The sequence below is a fragment of the Trachemys scripta genome, chromosome 1, assembly GCF_013100865.1.
Source record: "Trachemys scripta elegans isolate TJP31775 chromosome 1, CAS_Tse_1.0, whole genome shotgun sequence".
Lineage (NCBI taxonomy): Eukaryota > Metazoa > Chordata > Testudines > Emydidae > Trachemys > Trachemys scripta.
In genome coordinates, this window is record NC_048298.1 from 324,662,264 (window position 1) to 324,682,711 (window position 20,448).

Sequence of the window (20,448 nt, forward strand, 5' to 3'; positions counted from 1 at the left end):
AGCAGGAATATTTTTGGGGAGTCCCCCTCACATAAAACACAATAAAAAGCAAAGAGGGGGCCCCTTTGAGCTACTTGGGGCCCTAAGCAATTGCTTAGTCTGCTTATACCTAGCGCTGGCTCGGTTCTTAGGCACTTCTGCCAAATAGATCCAAACTGTAGTAAGAGAAATAGGAGGTTGCCATAACTTCAGCAGAGGACTTAAACCAAAATGCCTTGCTCTTGTCCTCTTCTAGTTTTCAGTTGATATCTTCTCATTTTGATGGTAGTAGTAGTTACCTCTTGCCCTCCAGTTTAGAGCACTTTTTTTTAACACACAAAGCAGCATAGGTTTGACTGTCAAATCTCAACGTGATGAACACTTTGATCTTACAGAATAATAGTAACCTAGAAGGCAGACAGCTCTGTATGCACCAGCAAAGTATGTGATATTGAAGAAGAATGGAATTTTCTCAAGTGACAGCCTCTGGCCTAGTTCTACTTTCAACATTGGCCTAACTGCCACTGACCGATGGGTGTTCTTGAAAATCCCACCCGATAAGGCCAAAAACTAGAGCGGGGTGACTTTTTTTTTTTTTTTTTGACCAAAACTCTTTTTGGTAAAGAATGCAGATTTGGAGACATCAATTGTTTCCTTCAGACCCACTTCTCCCCAAAGTTTAATTACCATATTTAAAAAAAAAAAAACATTTTGTAGTTTTCAGTTTGAAATCACTCTTCATTTCATAATTTACTTTTATTTTTAAAAATTCAACTGTCAAAACCAAAATATTGATTTAATTTTTTTTGTCTAAATGAAATGTTTTTTAAACTTCCATAGAACCACAACATCCATTATTCACCCAGGTCTACCCATTGCTTTCTATTCTAACAGGTTGAAGATTGCTATATCACTGTATTGCTAAGCTATGTCTAAAACATGAGTACTCGTCTTGTTATAACTGAGCAGGGTACTTAAGGCTTATTGCTGAGGGTTTAACACTTTTCTCCATTATGGCCATTGTGAGATGACCTCTGCTGGGCATAATGGCAGAGAAATGGATGTGTTCTGTGTGTGGGAAGTTTTTGATTAGGACATTCTAAAACTGAATGAAATATTTCAGTATACATGTGTTGACAAGGCTTATTTCACTTTAGCCCAATACTCAATACTTAGTTATGCGGAAAAGATCTCTAGATGTGGGAAGTGGGAATAAATGACAGCTACTAGGAAATTCTTCAGCTCCCCTCGATTAAACATACGTGTTGGTGCACAACATACAGCAAGATGACCGAAGGCACTGTTAGTACTCGGGCTGTATTAGCACTGCATTTGGATTTTATCATCATGCAAATATTCCGATAGCAACTGCTCAGGCATGAGAGGTATAGAAACAGCTGGAGTGGTTCCAATGTGTGTATCTGCACCTCTTGTCTTTCTTTTTCTGTAAGATTTGGTCACTGTGGTTGGATTATCTGGGGCTGCAGCACAAAAGTTTCTCTCGGAAAGACAACTAGGCAGAAAAAAAAAAAGTTGGGTTCTATTTTTATATACCTATAGTTATAGATTCAGAGTGTTTGGGGTAAGGGAGTGGTTGCCTTTGCTCTTATGCCAGAACAGATAATCTAATCTGACCTCCTGCATAACATGGGCGGCTGATGCGTACCCAATTTTGTGAAGTACTTATTAATGTCTAATTTTTTTTCCTTGGCTTCCTTAGTCTATAAAACTGGGATAATTCTATTTCCCTTTTGTGGGTGTTGTCAGGATAAACTTGATTAACTCTTGCATAGGACAACAGAGTTTGCTACAGAGATGCAAATTGTTATTGCACTTTGTTTCACTCTACCCCTAGCTCCCTGTTCCCTTAAATACAATAATCTTGGCTTCCAGCTCATCCTGGTTATTGGCACTGGTATTTCATGGAATTTAAGGAGCAAAGTAGTTCATAAAGGAAAATATTTTACTCGAGAGTGCATAAATATAACCCCCATTTTCATAAGAGAACCTGAGGGGATCCTGTTAGTTGAGTGCACCATGGGCTGGGCAGAAATACAAGTACTGTTAATCCGCAGGGCCTGCGATTGTTCATACCAACAGAAGGAGTTGGCTGCTCTGTGAAGCAGCATCCTTGCCAAAAGCCTGGCAGCCAGGAAGCGTAGAGTTGGCTTCCAATTTGCTTGTGTTATTAGAAGGCATAGGCTGGAGGGCAGCTTTCCCCAAATGAAATGCTAGCAGCTTGGATCAACCACATGAGGAATATTTGAAAAATGATATTGCAATGTAACGCACTTAGGGACACTTCTAGGTTCCTGCATCCAAGGGGAGGGTTGGCTGACCTGGGGGCAAGGCAACATACAATAGGGCTTTGCTCCTCAATTTCAGGTCCTACAGGCAAGCTTAGCATTTGTCAGTATTAACTGCTTCAATGCTACTCTCCCCGCTTTCTCCTCCGCCCCCCCCCAACACACACACACACACACACACACACACACACACACACACACGGCATATGGAAGTTTAAAACTATGGTGCGTGGGGTTACTGTACCTCTTTGGGTCTAGAACTGTGGGTAGCAGAATTCAAGTCTTCCACTCAAATGCTGAGCTGAAAAAAGAAGTGGGTCTGGATGTAACTTGTTTACAAGGATCCACTGACTGGGATAACTTGATTATGATGTTCGGAACCAGTTAAAGCCATGGATGAAGAATTAAAAGGCATAGTTAAGTTTTGGGCAACACAGTCCATAGTACTGTCAACCCAAAAGCAATCAAACATCATAAATTAGCCCTCCCCCCCCCCCCATTGAGATTTGTGGATTTTTAAGCCAGACTTTTAAAAATAAATGCTGGGGTCTCTTTATTTAATTTCTGGTTCCTGAGCCTTTTAAATTGCGCCTGGTGTACATCTTCAGGTTTTCTCCGCAACCATGTGAGCTAAAAACATTTTTTTTTTTAAAACAGAAGCTGAGATTGTCCCATATTCACAAGCCTCCAGAAGCTGGAGCTGTAAGAAAAAACGCCAAATATAGAGACTCATAATTTGAGTTGGCAACACACTTGGAAACTGAACTTAGTAACAGCAAACTTTCTAGTTTCTGAAGAGATGCTTATGAGGTAATACAGCACCTGTGTCAACTGCCATTACTTGCATTTAACCTGATATGGAGTGTTTGCCTCTATTCTGCACGGCAAACAGATGTGAAAAGTGGTACGTCTTTATATCTTTTTAAGAACTATCATAAGGTTACAAGGAAACTGTTTTAGTTATATTTGAAATCTCTTGAACCTGCCACCTAGTTAGTTAACTACCATTTCTCAGGCCTAACTACATTTCACTCAATTAGTGGTCTAAGAACTCGATGTAACTGTGTTACTCTTTCAGTGACTTGTAGTATTTTTGGTGTCAATGAACTACAGAGATGGAGTGGAGAAAAAAAATACGGTATGCTACAGCTGTACCTGCACTGATGTGTCTACATTTTTCAAGGAAGTGTCAAGTTTTGCATCATGGATCAGTTGTTCCTGTCATTTGCACAAGACTTTTAAATGTTGGGTTTTTTTGTTTTTGAGTTAATCCTTTCAAGAGAAATCATTGAATCATAATAAACATGGGTGGCAGGGAATTAAAATTAAAAAAATTGTCTAGAACTCTTAAATCATTGTAGCTATGTTAAATAGCTGCTGATTGTTTGTTTGTTTTTTGAAAAGCTTACCCTTTTTCAGAATTCATGACCTGGTGGACTAAGATTTGTAGCCACAGTCTTTTGTGAATTCTATTTTTTTGTTGTTGTTGCATTATTTGAAATACAGATGTCAAAATATTGCTGGCTTTGGAAATCTGGCTTTAAATTATGGTACTTGATATAGATTTAAGCCAACAGTTTCCCTCTTTACCCCTGTATTAAATGTTGTTTGGAGTATTTTCTGCAACAGCTTGCAGTCTTGTTCCAGCTTGCACTGAATGGGCTCAGAATCTTTTCCGTGTATGCAGCCAGGTGTTCTTTGCCAACTCTAGGAAACTACATGTGTATTATGCTCTAGTTGTTGCTAGTAATCAGCATGTCTCCAGTGAGCTACTGACTTGCTATCATGGCAAATGTCATGCAGTGTTTATACCATTTAGGTGTTTGGAGAAATTACTTATAACTACTTATTCAGTGATCTCAGGTATCCAACTTCTTGAATGGTTTCCCGTGCCCATTTCTTATGTGAAGCATTACACTTCTCATTGCTAACCCAAGTGTGAAGTCACAAAGGGTGCACTTAAGGATCCTGCACCATTTAAGCCCAGGCAGGCTTTTGCCATTGACTTGGGTGGGAGTTAGGAACAGGTTCTAAGTAAACAAAACATGAGGTAAAACTGAATGCAGGATGAGGTTCGTGTTTCAGCAGAGCAACATTCTTTTAAACAGTTTTCTTCTAAGCTATTTGGAGGAGGATCAGCTAGTCTGTCTAATATGAGCAGCAAAAGGCATACACAATTATACTGCAACTGTTTCAGTGCATCTAATATGCAGTCCTGGAGCCACATTCTTAAAGTACATTTCCCCATTCTTGAAGGAAGAAAGTGTAGTATCTTTCCATGAGTGGTGGCCTTTTGTACTTGTTGATGGGGTTTGTTTGTTTTTTAAACAGGAACTCACTATGACTTGGTAGCAGTCACCTATAGGAGAGGAAATCTTTGGAAGGAAAGTGGAATGATAGAGCTCCGAGACTGTAACTGCCGAGTGGTGAGCATCTGCTTCTAGCCACTGTCCAGTGTCAGGTCTGCACTCTGTCTAGCTGTTCAGCAGGGCTGTGTAGAGATTCAGGCCTCGCAGAATTGCTATTTTAATAGGAAGAGGTGAAGTTCTGGTTTCTACAACTTAACTAACTACAACTTCAGGGAAGATGGATGAAGAAGTCCAGCCTGCTTAGTAAAGTGCTCTCTGCCCATCTTATTACATTTAAATCCTTTAAATCAAGTTGAGAGTTAACGCAAAACTTTTTCCCACGTCTCCTCTTGTATTTCTCCTAGAATGGCCTTTTATGGCAACATATCTTTCTACAACAGCCTTCTAAATACTTGGTTGTCCTAAGGCAAGTAGAAAATTACCTGATAATTCCAGTTCAGAGCTGTCTGGGGTTTTTGACTACAACATAATTTACTCTTTGTGTTGGCAGATGTACATCTGCAATTAGGTCAAGGGCCTTGGATGTTAACACTACAGATGCTGGCTGGAGCTTGGTACATTATGACAGACATGCTTCATCTGTGACCATCAAAGTGGATCATGTCCATGCTTGTTTCTAAACTATATGATTGTTCCTTCCAGGTGAAAGGAGGAAAGAATCATTTGAATTGGGGATTATAAATATGTATGTGTTTGATCTGTAGGTGACACAGAATCCACCTTAGGGAAGGGAGACCCAGATAATTGTTTTTTGAAGTATTTAGGTCAGAGCTTCTTAACCAGAAGGGCCGTACTTGGCTGCCATAAGATCCTCTAGATCAGTGGTCCCCAACCTTTTTGGTGTGGTGGGCGCCAGACAACGAGCCACCGAGGACCATGGCCGAAATACCGCCAAGAAGTGGCAACATCAAGAGGCGTCGCCGCCGAGAAGCAGCGTCATTAAGAGGCGTCGCCCCTGAAGATCAGTGGCATTTCAGCAGCAACGCCTCTTGATATGACGCTGCTTCTCGGCGGCATTTTGGCAGATGCTTCTTCACTGGCCAGTACGCGGGCTCACATAGATGCCCCAGCGCGCGCCATAGCACCCGGAGGCACTGCGTTGGGGACCACTGCTCTAGATTGTCCATGGGGTTTAAAGTGGAATTATGGTGGAAAAAAATGGAAAAAGTGGCACCTTCTTCCTCTGGAATTCAAAGAATTTAGACAGAGTCTCCACCTGTTTGCTTCAGTGGTGTGTGTTTGGAGTTGGGGGAGTGGAGAGACAGGCTGCACAATCATTTACTGTACTGGATGATTGAATTGGGCTCTCTTTTACCTTAGTGCATTGCCAACAGAATAGATGGCCAAATTCTAATTTCTGAACTTTATTCCTGTTGGCATTTAAAGACTGATTTTTCAGATTTGAGGCTGTTTTGCAATGCTGGCAGCTCAGAAAAGTTGTAAACAGAGCAAAATTGATACAAAACTCATTCAAGAGGATAAATATGGTATCCTACAATGTCACTTTCTGAAACACGAGCAGGCATTAGCTTGGCAGAAGGTGTCTTTTGCCTAGAAGAGTAAGGACTGTTATCTGTTGAACTAAAGTTTTCTTGTTGTGTCATGCCAACATGATGATCTTGCTTTAATCTCTTGTTTCAGCCGTTTCTAGATTAGGCTGTCAAAGGGAGCAAACTTGGTGATCAGTTACATAACTAATTATGCCATCACAGATTTGGAGATTCTGCCTGTCAGATGTTTGTTTCTAAGGGTATGTATACACTACGAAATTAGGTCGATTTTATAAAGTTGACTTTTTTTTAGAATTCGATTAAGCACATTAAGTCAGCAGAGTGCGTCCTCACTACCGCGGCTAGCATCGACTTACAGAGCGGTGCACTGTGGGTAGCTATCCCACAGTTTCCGCATCTCCGCTGCCCATTGGAATTCTGGGTTAAGCTTCCAATGCCTGGTGGGGCAAAAACTTTGTCGTGGGTGGTTTTGGGTACATGGAGTCAGCCCCCCCCCCCCCCCCTCCCCCGAAACAAAAGCAGACAATCATTTCGTGCCTTTTTTTCCGGGATCCCATCCGCCGGACCTGCTCAGCCCGCTGCCTGCCTGGATGATTGGAACCCCAGGCAGGCAGTGGGCTGAGCAGGGCGGCGGACAGAGCCCCAGACCTGCTGCCAGTCTGGGGCTCCGTCCGCCGGCTCCTGCCAGCCGGGGTCCCGCTCAGCTGGCAGACCTCGGTGAGGTCAATCAGGGATGCCTGGACAGACATGGCTATCCTCCTCTTAGAGCACCGAATGGGAGTGACTCCAGGTCATTCTCTTTAAGTTTAATCTCATGGAGATTCAGTCCTGCCTGGAATGTCATGCGAGCTGGGGGCTTCTGCATCAGGCTTCTCAGGCTGCGCGGTCACACCTACTCCAGCCTGCCCCTTGCTCCCATGGCTCATGAAGCCTGGACAGTCGTAAAGAGCAGTTCAACTTGTGGAATGACGAATCCAGAACGAAGGATTGCACTCTATGGGCCACGTTAAGATTATTTCAGAGTCCTAGATAGCATTTAGTCCCTATAAAAGGCTTCATGAAAATTTTCCCTCGCCCCTAACAAAAATGTTAATTTATCAGAGCAGCTGAAAGGGTAAGGAACCCGGGACTATAACTTAGAGAGAGCTTCCATATTATTTAACTCATAATTGATATAATTCAAAGTAAAATTTCACAGCACAGTCTGTTCTAAGACTAAAAATGCAGGAGGGGAGTCAGAAAAAGGAACAGTGACCTGTTTCCGCCTGGTTTCGAACTGGGGACTTTTCACATGTTAGGTGAACATAACTACTACACTACGGGGCTTCTCTTTTTTTTTGTCACAGACTTTGCCAAATGGACAGGAATGTTTTCTCTAGCTACAGAAGCTACCTAATGTAATGTCTGTATCTATGGCCTTCCCGCTCTCAAAGCGGTCATGCCCCCACCCAAGGCTGACACAGTGCGGAGTGCATGTGACACAGCGACCTGGCTCGGGCAGGATTGCTAGCGAGGCATGATACTTTGGCCGTTAAGCAAACACAGCAATTCTTTCCTGGCCTCTGCCACTGAATGCCTCCATGCATTATGCTGTGCCCTATCAGTGCGGGAGGACTGCATGAGCTGGGAAAGCATGTCATCGCGACTGCATTTTTTTTGCCTTCTAATCTGCGATAACCTCAGGGACAGAGATGATAGGGGGAGCGTAGAAACATTCTGGGGGAACTGCATGGTCACCTGTGCTGCTGAGTTTGCCACGCTGGCCAAACAGGAAATGAAATTCAAAAGTTCCCGGGGCTTTTCCTGTGTACCTGGCTAGTGCATCTGAGTTCAAAGTGCTGTCCAGAGCGATCACAATGGAGCACTCTGGGGTAGCTCCTGGAGGCCAATACCATCGAATTGTGTCCACACTACCCCAAATTCGACCTGGCGATGTCCATTTCAGCGCTAATCCCCTCGGGGAGGAGTACAGAAATTTATTTTAAGAACCCTTTAAGTCAACACAAATGGCTTTGTAGTGTGGACGGGTGCAGGTTTAAATCGACCTAACACTGCTAAATTTGACCTAAACTCGTAATGTAGACCAGGGCTAAGTGTAAGGAGATGAGACAGGCAAAAAACTCAGAATGTTGTTCTGACAGTCCTCTAATAACAGTAGATATCCCAAGGGAAGAGGCCAGTTCACTTCCTATCTCCCAATAGTTTGAGACTTGTCTAGGTAATCTGAGGTTTTCATTGGGCTTCCAGTTGTTTATTTCCCCATCTCTAACCATGTTCCACACTAGTGTGACTAGTCATAGCTGGGAGGTAGGCTCTCTGCCAATGCCGCCTTTTGTGCCCTTCCTTTTCATTCCTTCCTGAGTTAGTGTCTGGCTAGTTTTTGCCTCAAAAGTCAGGAATTGCCCTGCAAGCTAGCCATTCTCCATTTTGCCCTCTGTTCTGACTGTCTCTGGCGTAGGGGCTGGAGCCTTGGTTTAAGAGCATAGAAACAAATCAGCATTCAAGACTTCAAACCGTGCTTTATGGATGCAAGTTAACTGGGATTAAAATGGTGTGCTCTTGCAGAACCGTACACCACTGATTCCACATGAGGGGGGTGTGTGTGTGTGTGTGTGTGTGTGTGATAGCTCCAGTGTTTTATATTTTTGCTTTATTTTTTTTTTTTAAATTCCAAATGCTCTCTCTAGTAATGGAGGGGGGCAGGCAGTGCCTCAACTTGGTCATATTTTATTATGTGATTATATAGTATTAATAATAAAAATCCTTACTGTGGAATTATATTGTAAAAGATCAGTGGAAAGCTAGGACTTCATGCACCATGGTATTCAACACTCCATCGTGGCAGAAGGAATAGAACTCTGATGCCTCTGCTCTGGAAACACGGGCTGCGACCACTTGAGCACAAGGAGAATATAGTCACTAGCAGTAGATGACCCATGACATGTTGATGAGGAGTTCTGATACCCTCCGGTGGAGAGCAGTGACTCACACATGCAGTAGAAGATATTTACTGTAAGGAATTTAGGTTTGACAAACCTGGGACCTGACCCTGTTGTTCGGGCAGAACTTTCACTAAAGTCAATGGGAGTTATATACATATTAAATGGCAGGATTTTGACCACACCCTTAGAGAGAAGCTGGCAAGTTAACATGCCTTTCAAAGTTATTGTTGTCTCAGTCAAATCTGGGAAGCTGACTTTATAATTGTATAGTCTATTAACATTTTTAAAATTTAAAATAAAATCCTATAGAAACTGATGGTTTACCACAACGGGGTGCTGGTCCATCACTGGGGCTCCTTGAGGCTATCACAGTACAAATAATAAAAAGAATAAGCTTGGTGTTGCCATCTCTCAAAATTTCATCGTGAGTATTGTGATATTTGATGTCTCTTTCTTAAAGCCTCAGACTCTCCTGTTTTTAAATGAAGGCTGAGATTCATGACTCCAGAAGTGTTGTGGGTGTTTTGTTTTGGTTTTTTTTAAAGACCTCATAGCTGCAGAGAAGGACTTGAAAACATGACCCAAGTGTAGCTGACGTTCAAAGACCAGAAAGTAAATAAAAGTAATCTAATCTAATCTAAAAACCTCTTGATTTTTGGGTGTCTGCTCACAATTTTTGAATGCTTGGAGTTGGCAATACAGTTCATTCTGTCTACCCAACTTGCCCACACCTTTTTTCTGAGGGTCTTTGCAAGTATCAATGAATGATTGCTCAAATCTCCTGGTACATATCCTCATTTTACCTGAGGGGAAACTGAGGCACGGGGAAGCTAATGGACTTGCCCAAGGTCATGTAGGAAGTCTGAAACTAGACACTATTTCTGTCTCCCAGTCCATACTTCTCAGCACCATGCACAGAAGTCAGCAGCAGTTTTATGGTTGTGATTTTGTTTCCTTAAATCATTTTATTTTTAGTCGTTCTCTTCCTCTGATTTTAACATTTAACATCCAGGAGGAACTTATTCTCTATCTTCCCATATGTAGGTTATGGCATTGGCTAAAAATATGTTTTAATGACCATTTTGTTATAAGCTTGTTTAACGCCAACATACCCCGGTGGTTTGTGGGCGGGATCAAACTGGGGACCTTTGGGGCTTAATGCATGAGTCTCTACCGCATAAGTTAAAAGCCAACTGGCTGTTAGCTAAGGCTGTAGAGCAGAATCCCTTTATCTTTCTCTATAAGTGGTCTTGGTGCCACTAAATGGGACAGAACACCGCACCCAGAAGGTGTGTGGTTTACATTTGCAAAACAGGTTTGACTTGAAGTGACCGCTTCATTTTGCAGTGTGTCCCCCCCCCCCCCCCCACCACACACACATACTGGAGATCTTGTGGTGAGTTATTTAAAAAAAAAAAAATCTGCTCCCCTGCTTCTTAATACTAGAGCTTATTTTTTCTTGTCTCTTTTGTAGGTGATGTCTGACTACAGCTGCTCCACATTCGATTAACAGTATATGCCTGGTCAATGAACTGTTATATGAAGCAGAGCTGAGAGACTGGCACCTCCGCAACATGCATGTGATCTGAATAATCAGGAATGCAGCACTCTGTTGTGAGAGCCTCTTGCCCAGAGAAGCACGTGCCATTTCTCCTACAAGAGAACAAAGTTAAGGGCTTTTTATCCCATTGACTGTAGCCCAGTCCCAACGGTTGGAGTGTTTCGTGACTCCCACAGATCTGGGATTTCTGTCCCTTTTTACACCTTTCACGTTGATTCCAGGCCAGCCCCCACCAGGACTTCTAGGATTCTAAAGGCTTCTTTTAAATCTGTTAACAAGATGATTGACCTAAGCTTCCTAACGGAGGAGGAACAAGAGGCAATAATGAAGGTGCTCCAACGGGATGAAGAACTCAAGAGAAATGAAGAGGAGAGGGTCAGGTAAGAGACTAAAATGATCCCAGCCCACACAGAATCTTTGGCTAGTGCAGGAGGCAGCTTGCAAGGAGGCATGAGCAGAAAGTTGTATGGGAAGTTGTTTCTTAGGCCTTTTCTACATTGGGGGGATCCTGTGGCTGTAGTTGCACCAGCACAAGCCCCTAGTGTAGACAGGCAGTGTTGCTTTCGGCCACCGCTTTCATGGACACAGCTTATCCTGGTTTCAAGCAGGAGTAAGCTGTGCTAGTGCAAACAGAAGCTTTATAGTGGCTTTGGACTGCTACCCAGACAGGTAAGTAAGTCTGTGGCTGAAATCCGCAGTGTACATCAGCCCTTAGCTTCCTTTGCGATAGAAAAGTTGCTCGTGTACTAACTATATTGACTATCCAAGTCAGTTCAGGTGCTGTGATAATGGTTCCCAGAAAAATGGGATGGGGAATCAAAAATCTGAAAAATTGGAATGTTTTATAAACACACATTTGCATTTGCAACTCTTTTCTGAGGTGGGATTTGAATTTTGCTCTTGAATTGTTTTTAAATGCAGCTGGTATCTCCAGGATCCAGCTTTTTCCTTTAGTTGATGTTCCTCAGATACCCACATTTTATTTAAACACTCCGTAATGACACCAGGGGATGGTGCTCTTCTACCGAGGTCTCTTTCTTGCGAAGCATTCTGAGCGTGTGCATCTCAAATAGGGGATGAGATGGCAGCCTGCTGCCTTGATGTGCAAGCTGCTTTCCTTTCTTCAGAAGAACAGTGCGGCCATACCAGCTGGTCTACTGCAGAGGTCTCCAAACTTTTTTGATCACGCACCCCTATCAATAAAAATTTTTTGAGCATGCACCCCCTGCTGCGCCGGCTCTACCATTTTTGCTGAAGCAAAAAAAAAAAGCCGCTAGGACTCCCGCCCGAACTGCCGAAGCAACAAAAGCAAAAGCCACTCAGACTCCCACCTGACGAAGCCCTCCCCCCCCCCCAAAAAGCGCTCCCCCTGCCGCGCACCCCCAAAAATCCTCTTGCGCACCCCCTGGGGTGCGCGTACGCCCCTTTGGAGACCACTGGTCTACTGCCTCAGTCATCAGTTACTCTGTAGAGCTTTGGGTTGTACATCTGTGTCTGTATATAGCAAAAACAGTGTAGAGATAGGAAACCAATAATTTTAGTGAAATAAGGATCTGGGATGAGAAACTTTTGTAGAAGGGCTGAATTTGAAAGCCATTACAGCATACATTCCTAACATCATAGAATATCAGGGTTGGAAGGGACCTCAGGAGGTCATCTAGTCCAACCCCCTGCTCAAAGCAGGACCAATCACCATCCTAACAAGTTGTTCTTAAAGGTCCAGTTCTTAAAAGTACCTGAAGAGGAAACTTAAACAGTATTAACTACATACTTTTGCCTGTTGCCTCAGAAATGGATGTTGCTTTTTCATGTAGTGAATTAGGATGGACATGCTTGTTTGTCTGTGCTTTAGATACATCAACACTCATCAAAGCCTGGGGTGGTTTTGCGTGATGCATGTCTCTGGGGGGAAAGAAAGGGGGAGGGGGATTTGGAATGAAAACCAAATCCCAAGGGATTGAATGTGTTCGGGGTGGGTTTTGCCCAGGCGCCCAGCCGTGGAAGAAGCATCTGGGGAAAGCAGCAATCACTGGAACAGCAAATCCAACACACGGCTGTTTCTAGTGGTCTGAATGTACCATATGAGTTTTGATGCATTTGCAGCATTTTGCTTTTGCCCTGTTCAAGATGGTGCACTTTCATGAGCATGGCTATATGATAATGTATCCGATAGTATCAGTTGGCCTGTTTCATTGCAGATATGGTTTATATCCACATTAGAAAACAGTTTCTCAGAAGCCAGGCTGAGGAAACTGGAAGCTTATGCCTCGAGTTGTCTACCCAGATCATGAACCATGACAAACTTAAATTCCTCTTTTTGTAAATAACTGCCTGGTCTTGGTCTTCAACTAAGTCTGGCTTCATGGCTGTGTAAACATCACAGTTTTAGATGTTCCTGAAGAGTTGAGATGAAGAATGTCATGTAAACATTACACCTTGACAAGGTGCTGAGGGGTGTGTGGGGGTATATAATGGCAATCTTATACTAATAACTTCTTATACGTCACATGCTGCTAGAGAGAAAATCTTAGCGTTGAAAGAAATAAGATAGCAATCTAATCTAGCCACGATCTGCATATTACGTGTTCTCGGCAGGCTCATTGATTGATAATGTCACAAACACTTCTCAGAGCCGTTAACTCCCTTTAACAGGAAATAGCTGTAAAATTACACTGGATCCTGCCTGTACAGTTGATCTCTGTTAGCAGCACCCACTGTTGCTGGCCTGGAGCTGTGAAGATGCCCAGAGAGAATAGTAAAGTGGTGACTAGCAGGCTGGCCCATGCTTACCCCATCATTCCTTCCCACCTCCCATGTGTTCAGTGCACATGGACTACCTGCCTCTACTCCTGCGCCTTTGGGTAAGATTATAGAGCGACACCCCCCAGCCATCACAGTGGCACGGCAACACTAGAGCCCCTCCTGCAGCTCTTCCTCTGCTGGCTGGAAACGCACTAAAGAGTTGGGAAAGGCGTGCGTGCTTCTCCGCCCCCCGCCCTTTTCTGAAGCCAGATATGTGTGGGGAGGGAAGAGGGCATTGTCTCCCCTTCAAAACCAAAAGGGAAGGTGGAGGTCTTTCCACCTCCCAAAGCTCAGATCCATGTGGGAGAAAGTTTTCACCCCTCCCACCTTGTCTGTGTGTGCAAGGTGTTTTCCCCCCCCCCCCTCCATCGCCCCATTCGGGGCTGGGGCACAGGCACATTCATGCCACCATGGTTGGGAGTGGGGAAGGAGCATGGAGTTGTGAACTCCAGTGAGAACTCCTAGCAGAGAACTGTCCAAAGACTCGACACTACTTCTCTAAATATACTATTTATTACTGGAGGGAGGGGGAAAAAGGAAACTAACAAAATTAACCCTCCCACCATAAGAAACACAATTGGGAGTAAAATTTGAAATCTGTCTCTGCTGTTCCCTGTTCTGGCTAGGGATAGGGAAAGTCATCTTCACAGGGCCAGTGTAGTTGCCGCACAGCGTGAGCTGCCGTGTCTGACAGTAAGGTGGGTTAAGGACAGAGCTCTGGTTTGGCTGCAGCGGGATCCCTAACTGCTGCTTGCTATTTTGTGGTTCAGCATAAATACAGCGTAGGGATCTTCCAGTAGATCGTAACGTTCAAAAATACGCTGATGTCCTAAGTTCTAGACTGTGATTTGATGAGATCATCTGTGGTAAAGTGACTGACCACTGTCACCATGGTGTCTGGAGCAGCAAAATATGACTGCTTTCAAGTTCGGATACCCTGCGTGGCTATGTGCCCGTCCTTCCCAGCAGAAGCCCTTGGAATCGCAGGCGATGTTGTCATGGCTTCTGCTCTCATTTGTTCACTCCTTCTGTAAATGGAGAGGGAGGCTAATGATATGGAAATTCTGATGTGACAGGAGCTCGGTCCGCAACCACCACCCATTGCACAGTGTGCCAGGGCTGCGGCCCTTAATATTTACCTTGGTGTGGTGCAATCCTAAGGACTCTTATATCATAAGGACAAAAGGAGGAAAAAAAAAAAAAAAAACTCTAGGGCCTGATTCTGTCAAGAACCTCGCAATCTCAGCTCTCCCATAACTTTCAGTGCAAGTTAATCATGCTCAGAACCTAGAATTGGGTAGTTTACCCCAGTCTTCCCATAACTGACTTTTCATTCCATTGGTCCAACAGGTTAGATTCCTCATACTGAAATCTCAGGGTTGGAGGGAAGAGCGTATGTGGAGTGCTGACTAGCAGGGTGGATTTGATTTAAATCATGATTTAAATCACTAGTCAGGAAGACTCGATTTTAATCATGGATTTCTACATAAAAGTGCATTCTTGTTGGTTGTTATAACCTTAATTCATATTCTTCACAACTCAGAGATAGATGTAGGTTTCATTTTTAGAAGGTAAACACTATACATTTTTAAAGTGATTTATTTTGAAAACTTTTCAGATTAGTTTTACAGCTATATCAGAAAATGAATAATTGTTTGGTTATTTCATTTACCAAAGGTAATTGAAGCAGATATTTATGAAGTCATTGGGAGGTGAACTATCTCCAGTTCAACAGGTTAATCCAGGGATTGGCAATCTTTGGCATGCGGCCTGCCAGGGTAAGCCCCCTGGCGGGCCGGGCCGGTTTATTTACCTTCTGCATCCGCAGGTTTGGCTGTTTGTGGCTCCAGGCCAATGGGGGCTGCGAGAAGCCGTGACCAGCACATCCCTCGGCCCGCACCGCTTCCCGCAGCCCCATTGGCCCGGAATGGCGAACTGTGGCCAGTGGGAGCCGCAATCAGCCAAACCTGCGGACATGACAAGTAAACATACTGGCCCGGCCCGCCAGGGGTCTTACCCTGGTGGGGCCGCGTGCCAAAGGTTGCCGATTCCTGGGTTAATCATTCATATTTGGAGGATTTTCTTGACTTACTGTATTAGGAGGAGAACATCACCAGACAGATATTTAAATTGTTTTATTTAACTAAAACAACAACATTATGTATTCTGGATTTTTTTCTTCAACGGCAAACGTATAATATTTTAACAAAACAAGCATATGAATTTTTGAATTTAGTTAAACATTCAAGTTTTTTAAAATTAGGTTTGATTTTGTTAAAATTGTTTTTAACTAAAATAATTAAATGACATTTAAAAAAAGAAACAAAAATTAAATCGACTATGTCCGACAGGTCAACATGAGTAACTTGATATATTGGCTTCTGCAGCTAACTCAGTCATCTTCACCTTCATTTTCCTGCTTGTTCATAACCTGGAAAAGAAAAACAAGCTTTCCTGCTTTTTCAGAACCCAAACGATTTCTCAATTTGGAATGAATTAGTCCAAAGGAAGAAAATATTCTTTCTACACTGGCAGAAGAAGCTACTGCTGTTAAAAGTGAGATTATCACTTCATCAGTCTCTGAATCCAAGTGCTTAAGTGACTTCCACCAATTCACTGGTGTGACTTTCTTTAAAACATCATCAGCAACCATATATTTCTTGAATGGTTCACCCTTAGCTCTGAAGTTTATTATAGTTGGCATTATGGAGGGATGATTGCTGAATGTCCATGTCATAGCCAACTCCTGTTCTTCAGCAGTTAAGGTTTGACCCTGGTACCGAGTATTGAGAATATTTGCAAGAAAATGAGCTGTAGATAGTGCTTGTCCCATTTTTTTTTTTTTTTTTTTTTTTTTTGTAATTTAACTCTGTCATTGCATATTTCTCTTTTTAAGTTCTCGCTCAGTTCCTTCGAAATTTCAACAGCAATAAAACAGCTATTTCTCTGCATTTTGTTCAAGGCTACAGAAATAGGCTTCAGGGTACTCAGCATGTGTTCAACATTTCTCTTAAGCCTAATGTTGAGAACTTTGGCTGTGACAGTGCCATCTATTTTTTCATGATTTTGTTCACACACTGTCATCAGATTAAGCCAAGCCTTGATATAGTGCTCAAAACAGTCCACTATTGAGTTCTATCACATGTCTTATGGGAAAGTTAGCTTGGTTCCTCCCATTTTTTTCAGATTAGCTGCTGCAAAGTGGTTGTTACGGAAGTATTTTGCAATTTCAACAACATTAGCCTATATTTCTGGAACACTGAAGTATTTGGCTAGGAGGTGCATCATTTGAGCACTGCAACCGTATGTTATTAGCGTGGGACTCTCTTCTAAATAATTTCTTCTCATCTTGGATACATTTGCAGCATTGTCTGTGACCAAGCTGCGCACTAGACATTTGAATTTTTTTTCACAGTTTGTTATAACTTTTACTGATCCTTCTTGTAAGTATTCTGCTGTGTGCATTTCCTGATGTATCAATTGTTTCTGTAAGGAAGACATTCCCTTCTTCTGTTGTCACACAAGCACATACCACAGGATCATTGTGGACATTGCTCCATCCATCAAGACTCAGGTTAACAATTTTACCCTGTATACCTTTTGCACACTGCTCAGTTTCTCTTTTATACACTTTTATCTAGCAATTTGCCTGCAACATCTGCACTGTTAGGTAGACTGTATCCTGGTCTTAATGACTGAACCATGTTAATGAAGTGTGGGTTCTCAATCATACGGAAAGGAGAGTCTGTTGCATAAACAAACCAGGCAATTTTTTCTTCAATTACCTCTTTTTGTAATCAGCTGGTTCTTATCACAAACTTATCTATGATTGTTTCTGGATGATGGAGATTTTTTTTTCTTTTTTGCTAAAGGTGATATACTATGGCTATGTGACGTACGTAATGTGACTGAAGCACTATCATTGGCAAATAACTCTGAAACTATAGAAAATGATGGTGATCTTGAAGGTGGATAGTCTTCAGAATCCTATATGTTGCGGATCGATCCTCCTAAACAAAATAAGTCAATGCAGTTATTTAATTATTATTACCATTACATTCACTGAGACTCAGTACTACTTTAAAGGTGAAATTATTTTTTATCACAACTGCATTTAAAATGATAGTACCATAGAGTAACAACTATATTTTTTGCTCAAACATGAGAATAGTTGAGAAGGAAGACAGGCAGTCCTTAAGAAAGAACTATGAAATAGAAAAGTTTACCAGTCTCTCTTACGAACTACTGCCATTATAGGTTTTCCCTTCTAGTGAGAGAATGGTATGGTAGATTTCAAATCAATGAAGGCTACACTCAGAAAGACCTCAAGACTTCTGGAATATGCTGCTCAAACAGTTTCACTTTTGTTTCTACTGCCTGTCCCTCCCTTCTCATATTTATCTTCAGACTTCTCCTTGTCCAGATCTATTCCGCCCCCAACAATCTTCTATTCATTGAACTTTTTGAAACTTTGCACTTTTAGAGAGAGGTAAGGGATTGACTCTGTGTACACAAATTTGCAGAGGGACAATAGGGTGGAAGTGTGTTATTTCTCAACTCTCTATATTATTTATTTTAAAACATTTTTGCTGTTAACAAGCATAGACACACAAATCCAGTTTTGAGAACTGCAAAACTAAGCATTTCTGATGGTATCTTCTAGACTGAGCACTGAGTCCCATTGGGTAGATAGAAAGATTAACCTAAATAATTTATACAGAAGCCCCTGGAACCCTGTAAGATTGGGTCCGTAATCCATGAACTATTGGAACTCATTTACAAAACTTTTCTTAAACATTCCCTGAATATATTGTCTCATACTATAGAATTAGAATTTATAATCCCTATTCCATCATGAGATACATTATAGCGCAAAGATATCTTAATTAAAACTATCTTTAGATAAAATGCTTTTTGAGGGGAAAAAAAACTATCAAAAAATCCGATTTAAATACAAAAATCTGATTGTTTTTTAATTTAAAAATAATCATTGATTTTTATCCATCCTGCTGCCTAGTGAAAGAATAAACTGCACTATGTGTACTGCACTAAGTTAACAGCCAGTTGTACATTGTAGTGTGCTAGAAATTAATGTGCATATCCTATCCTATCTCCTAGAACTGGAAGGGACCTTGAAAGGTCATCGAGTCCAGCCCCCTGCCTTCACTAGCAGGACCAAGTACTGATTTTGCTCCAAATCCCTAAGTGGCCCCCTCAAGAATTGAACTCACAACCCTGGGTTTAGCAGGCCAATGCTCAAAACACCGGGGTTTTAAATTTTACGATGCAGAAGAAAAATGCTTTTTTAACCATCTTAATTTAAATGAAACAAGCACAGAAACAATTTCTTTACCTTGTCAAATCTTTTTTTTAACGTTTCTTTTTGTTGTTTTAGTAGTTTGTTTAATACAGTATTATATTTTCCTTTTTTGGGGGGGTCTCTGTTGCTGCCTGATTGCACACTTCCGGTTCCAAATGAGGTGTGTGGTTGACCGGTCAATTTGTAACTCTGGTGTTTGTAACTCTGAGGTTCTACTGTAGCTACTCATTGGTTGAGCACAGTCTATCCGGTACACTGAATGAAGGAGGAGTCCTATGGAAAAATCCATATGTGATTGTATAATAATTGACTGTATCATAATTAGGGCTGTCAGTTAATTGCAGTTAACTCACGTGGTTAACTCAAAAAAATTATTCGCGATTAATCGCACTTTAAACAATAGAATACCAATTGAAGTCTATTAAATATTTTGGATGTTTTTCTACATTTTCAACTATATTGATTTCAATTACAACACAGAATACAAAATATACAGTACTCTCTATTTTTATTACAAATATTTGCACAGTAAAAATTATAAAAGAAATAGTATTTTTCAATTCACCTCATACAAGTACCGTAGTGCAATCTCTTTATCGTGAAAGCAGAACTTACAAATGTAGATTTTTTTTTTTAATTATTTTTTTTGTTACATAACTGCACTCAAAAATTCAGAGGACATGCTTCCATGCTGATGACGCTCGTTAAAAAAATGCATAATTAAATTTGTGACTGAATTCTTTGGGGGAGAATTGTATGTCTCTTGCTGTTTTACCTGCATTCTGATATATATATTTTTATAGCAGTCTTGGATGATAACCCAGCATGTTGTTCGTTTTAAGAACGCTTTCACTGCAGATTTGACAAAACACAAAGAAGGTACCAATGTATTTGGTCAGCTTCTTGAGAAAGGAGTGTGCAAATTAAGTGTCCAATCAAGAAGCACTTAAGAGTCAATGGATCTTGGAAGGCTTCAATCCACATAAGAAGTCTACATGAGGACGTTCAGGGTAGCAAGTAAGCAATGGCTGCTGCCTGTAAAAACTGAGTCATGCATGGACATGTGACTTGCCCATGTTACTCCAAAACTCCATCTTGGAGCTGGGCTTTGCGTAGGAGAGAGGAGGGGGTCTTCACCCACAAGAGAGAGTCTACTTATACCCATGGGAGACCCCTCCATTTTGTCTTCAGCTGGCTCAAGAGAGAGCCTCTCCATCCCCAAGGATACCTGAAAGAAACTGGAACAAAGGACAGTAACTACAGGGGGTGTGAGTGATTGCTGGACTCAGACTAGAAGGAGACTAGTCTGTAAAAGGAAGCTTACTGGGTGAGGTTTTTATCTGTATTCAGTTTTCTGAGACATCAACTTGCGTGTTCTATTTTATTTTGCCTGGTAATTCACTTTATTCTGTCTGTTATTAATTAGAACCACTTAAATCTTACTTTCTGTATTTAATAAAATCACTTTTTACTTATTAATTAACTCAGAGTATGTATTAATACCTGGGGGGTGCGGTGGGAGGCAAATAGCTGTGCATATCTCTCTATCAGTGTTATAGAGGGTGAACAATTTGAGTTTAACCTGCATAAGCTTTATACAGGGTAAAACGGATTTATTTGGGGTTTGGACCCCATTGGGAGTTGGGCATCTGAGTGTT

At 41.9% G+C, this 20,448-nt stretch overlaps 1 protein-coding gene across 6 annotated transcripts in view; it reads left to right on the forward strand.

The window, feature by feature from the left end:
• SYTL2 (synaptotagmin like 2) overlaps positions 1-20,448 on the forward strand; it is an 80,947-nt gene that overhangs the window by 13,018 nt on the left and 47,481 nt on the right. For all 6 annotated transcript variants that reach the window (XM_034759034.1, XM_034759037.1, XM_034759038.1 and 3 more), the window contains exon 2: positions 10,582-11,048. In XM_034759034.1, coding sequence (XP_034614925.1) covers positions 10,948-11,048 — 101 coding nt within the window. In that variant the 5' untranslated portion in view covers positions 10,582-10,947. The remainder of the gene's footprint in view (positions 1-10,581; positions 11,049-20,448) is intronic.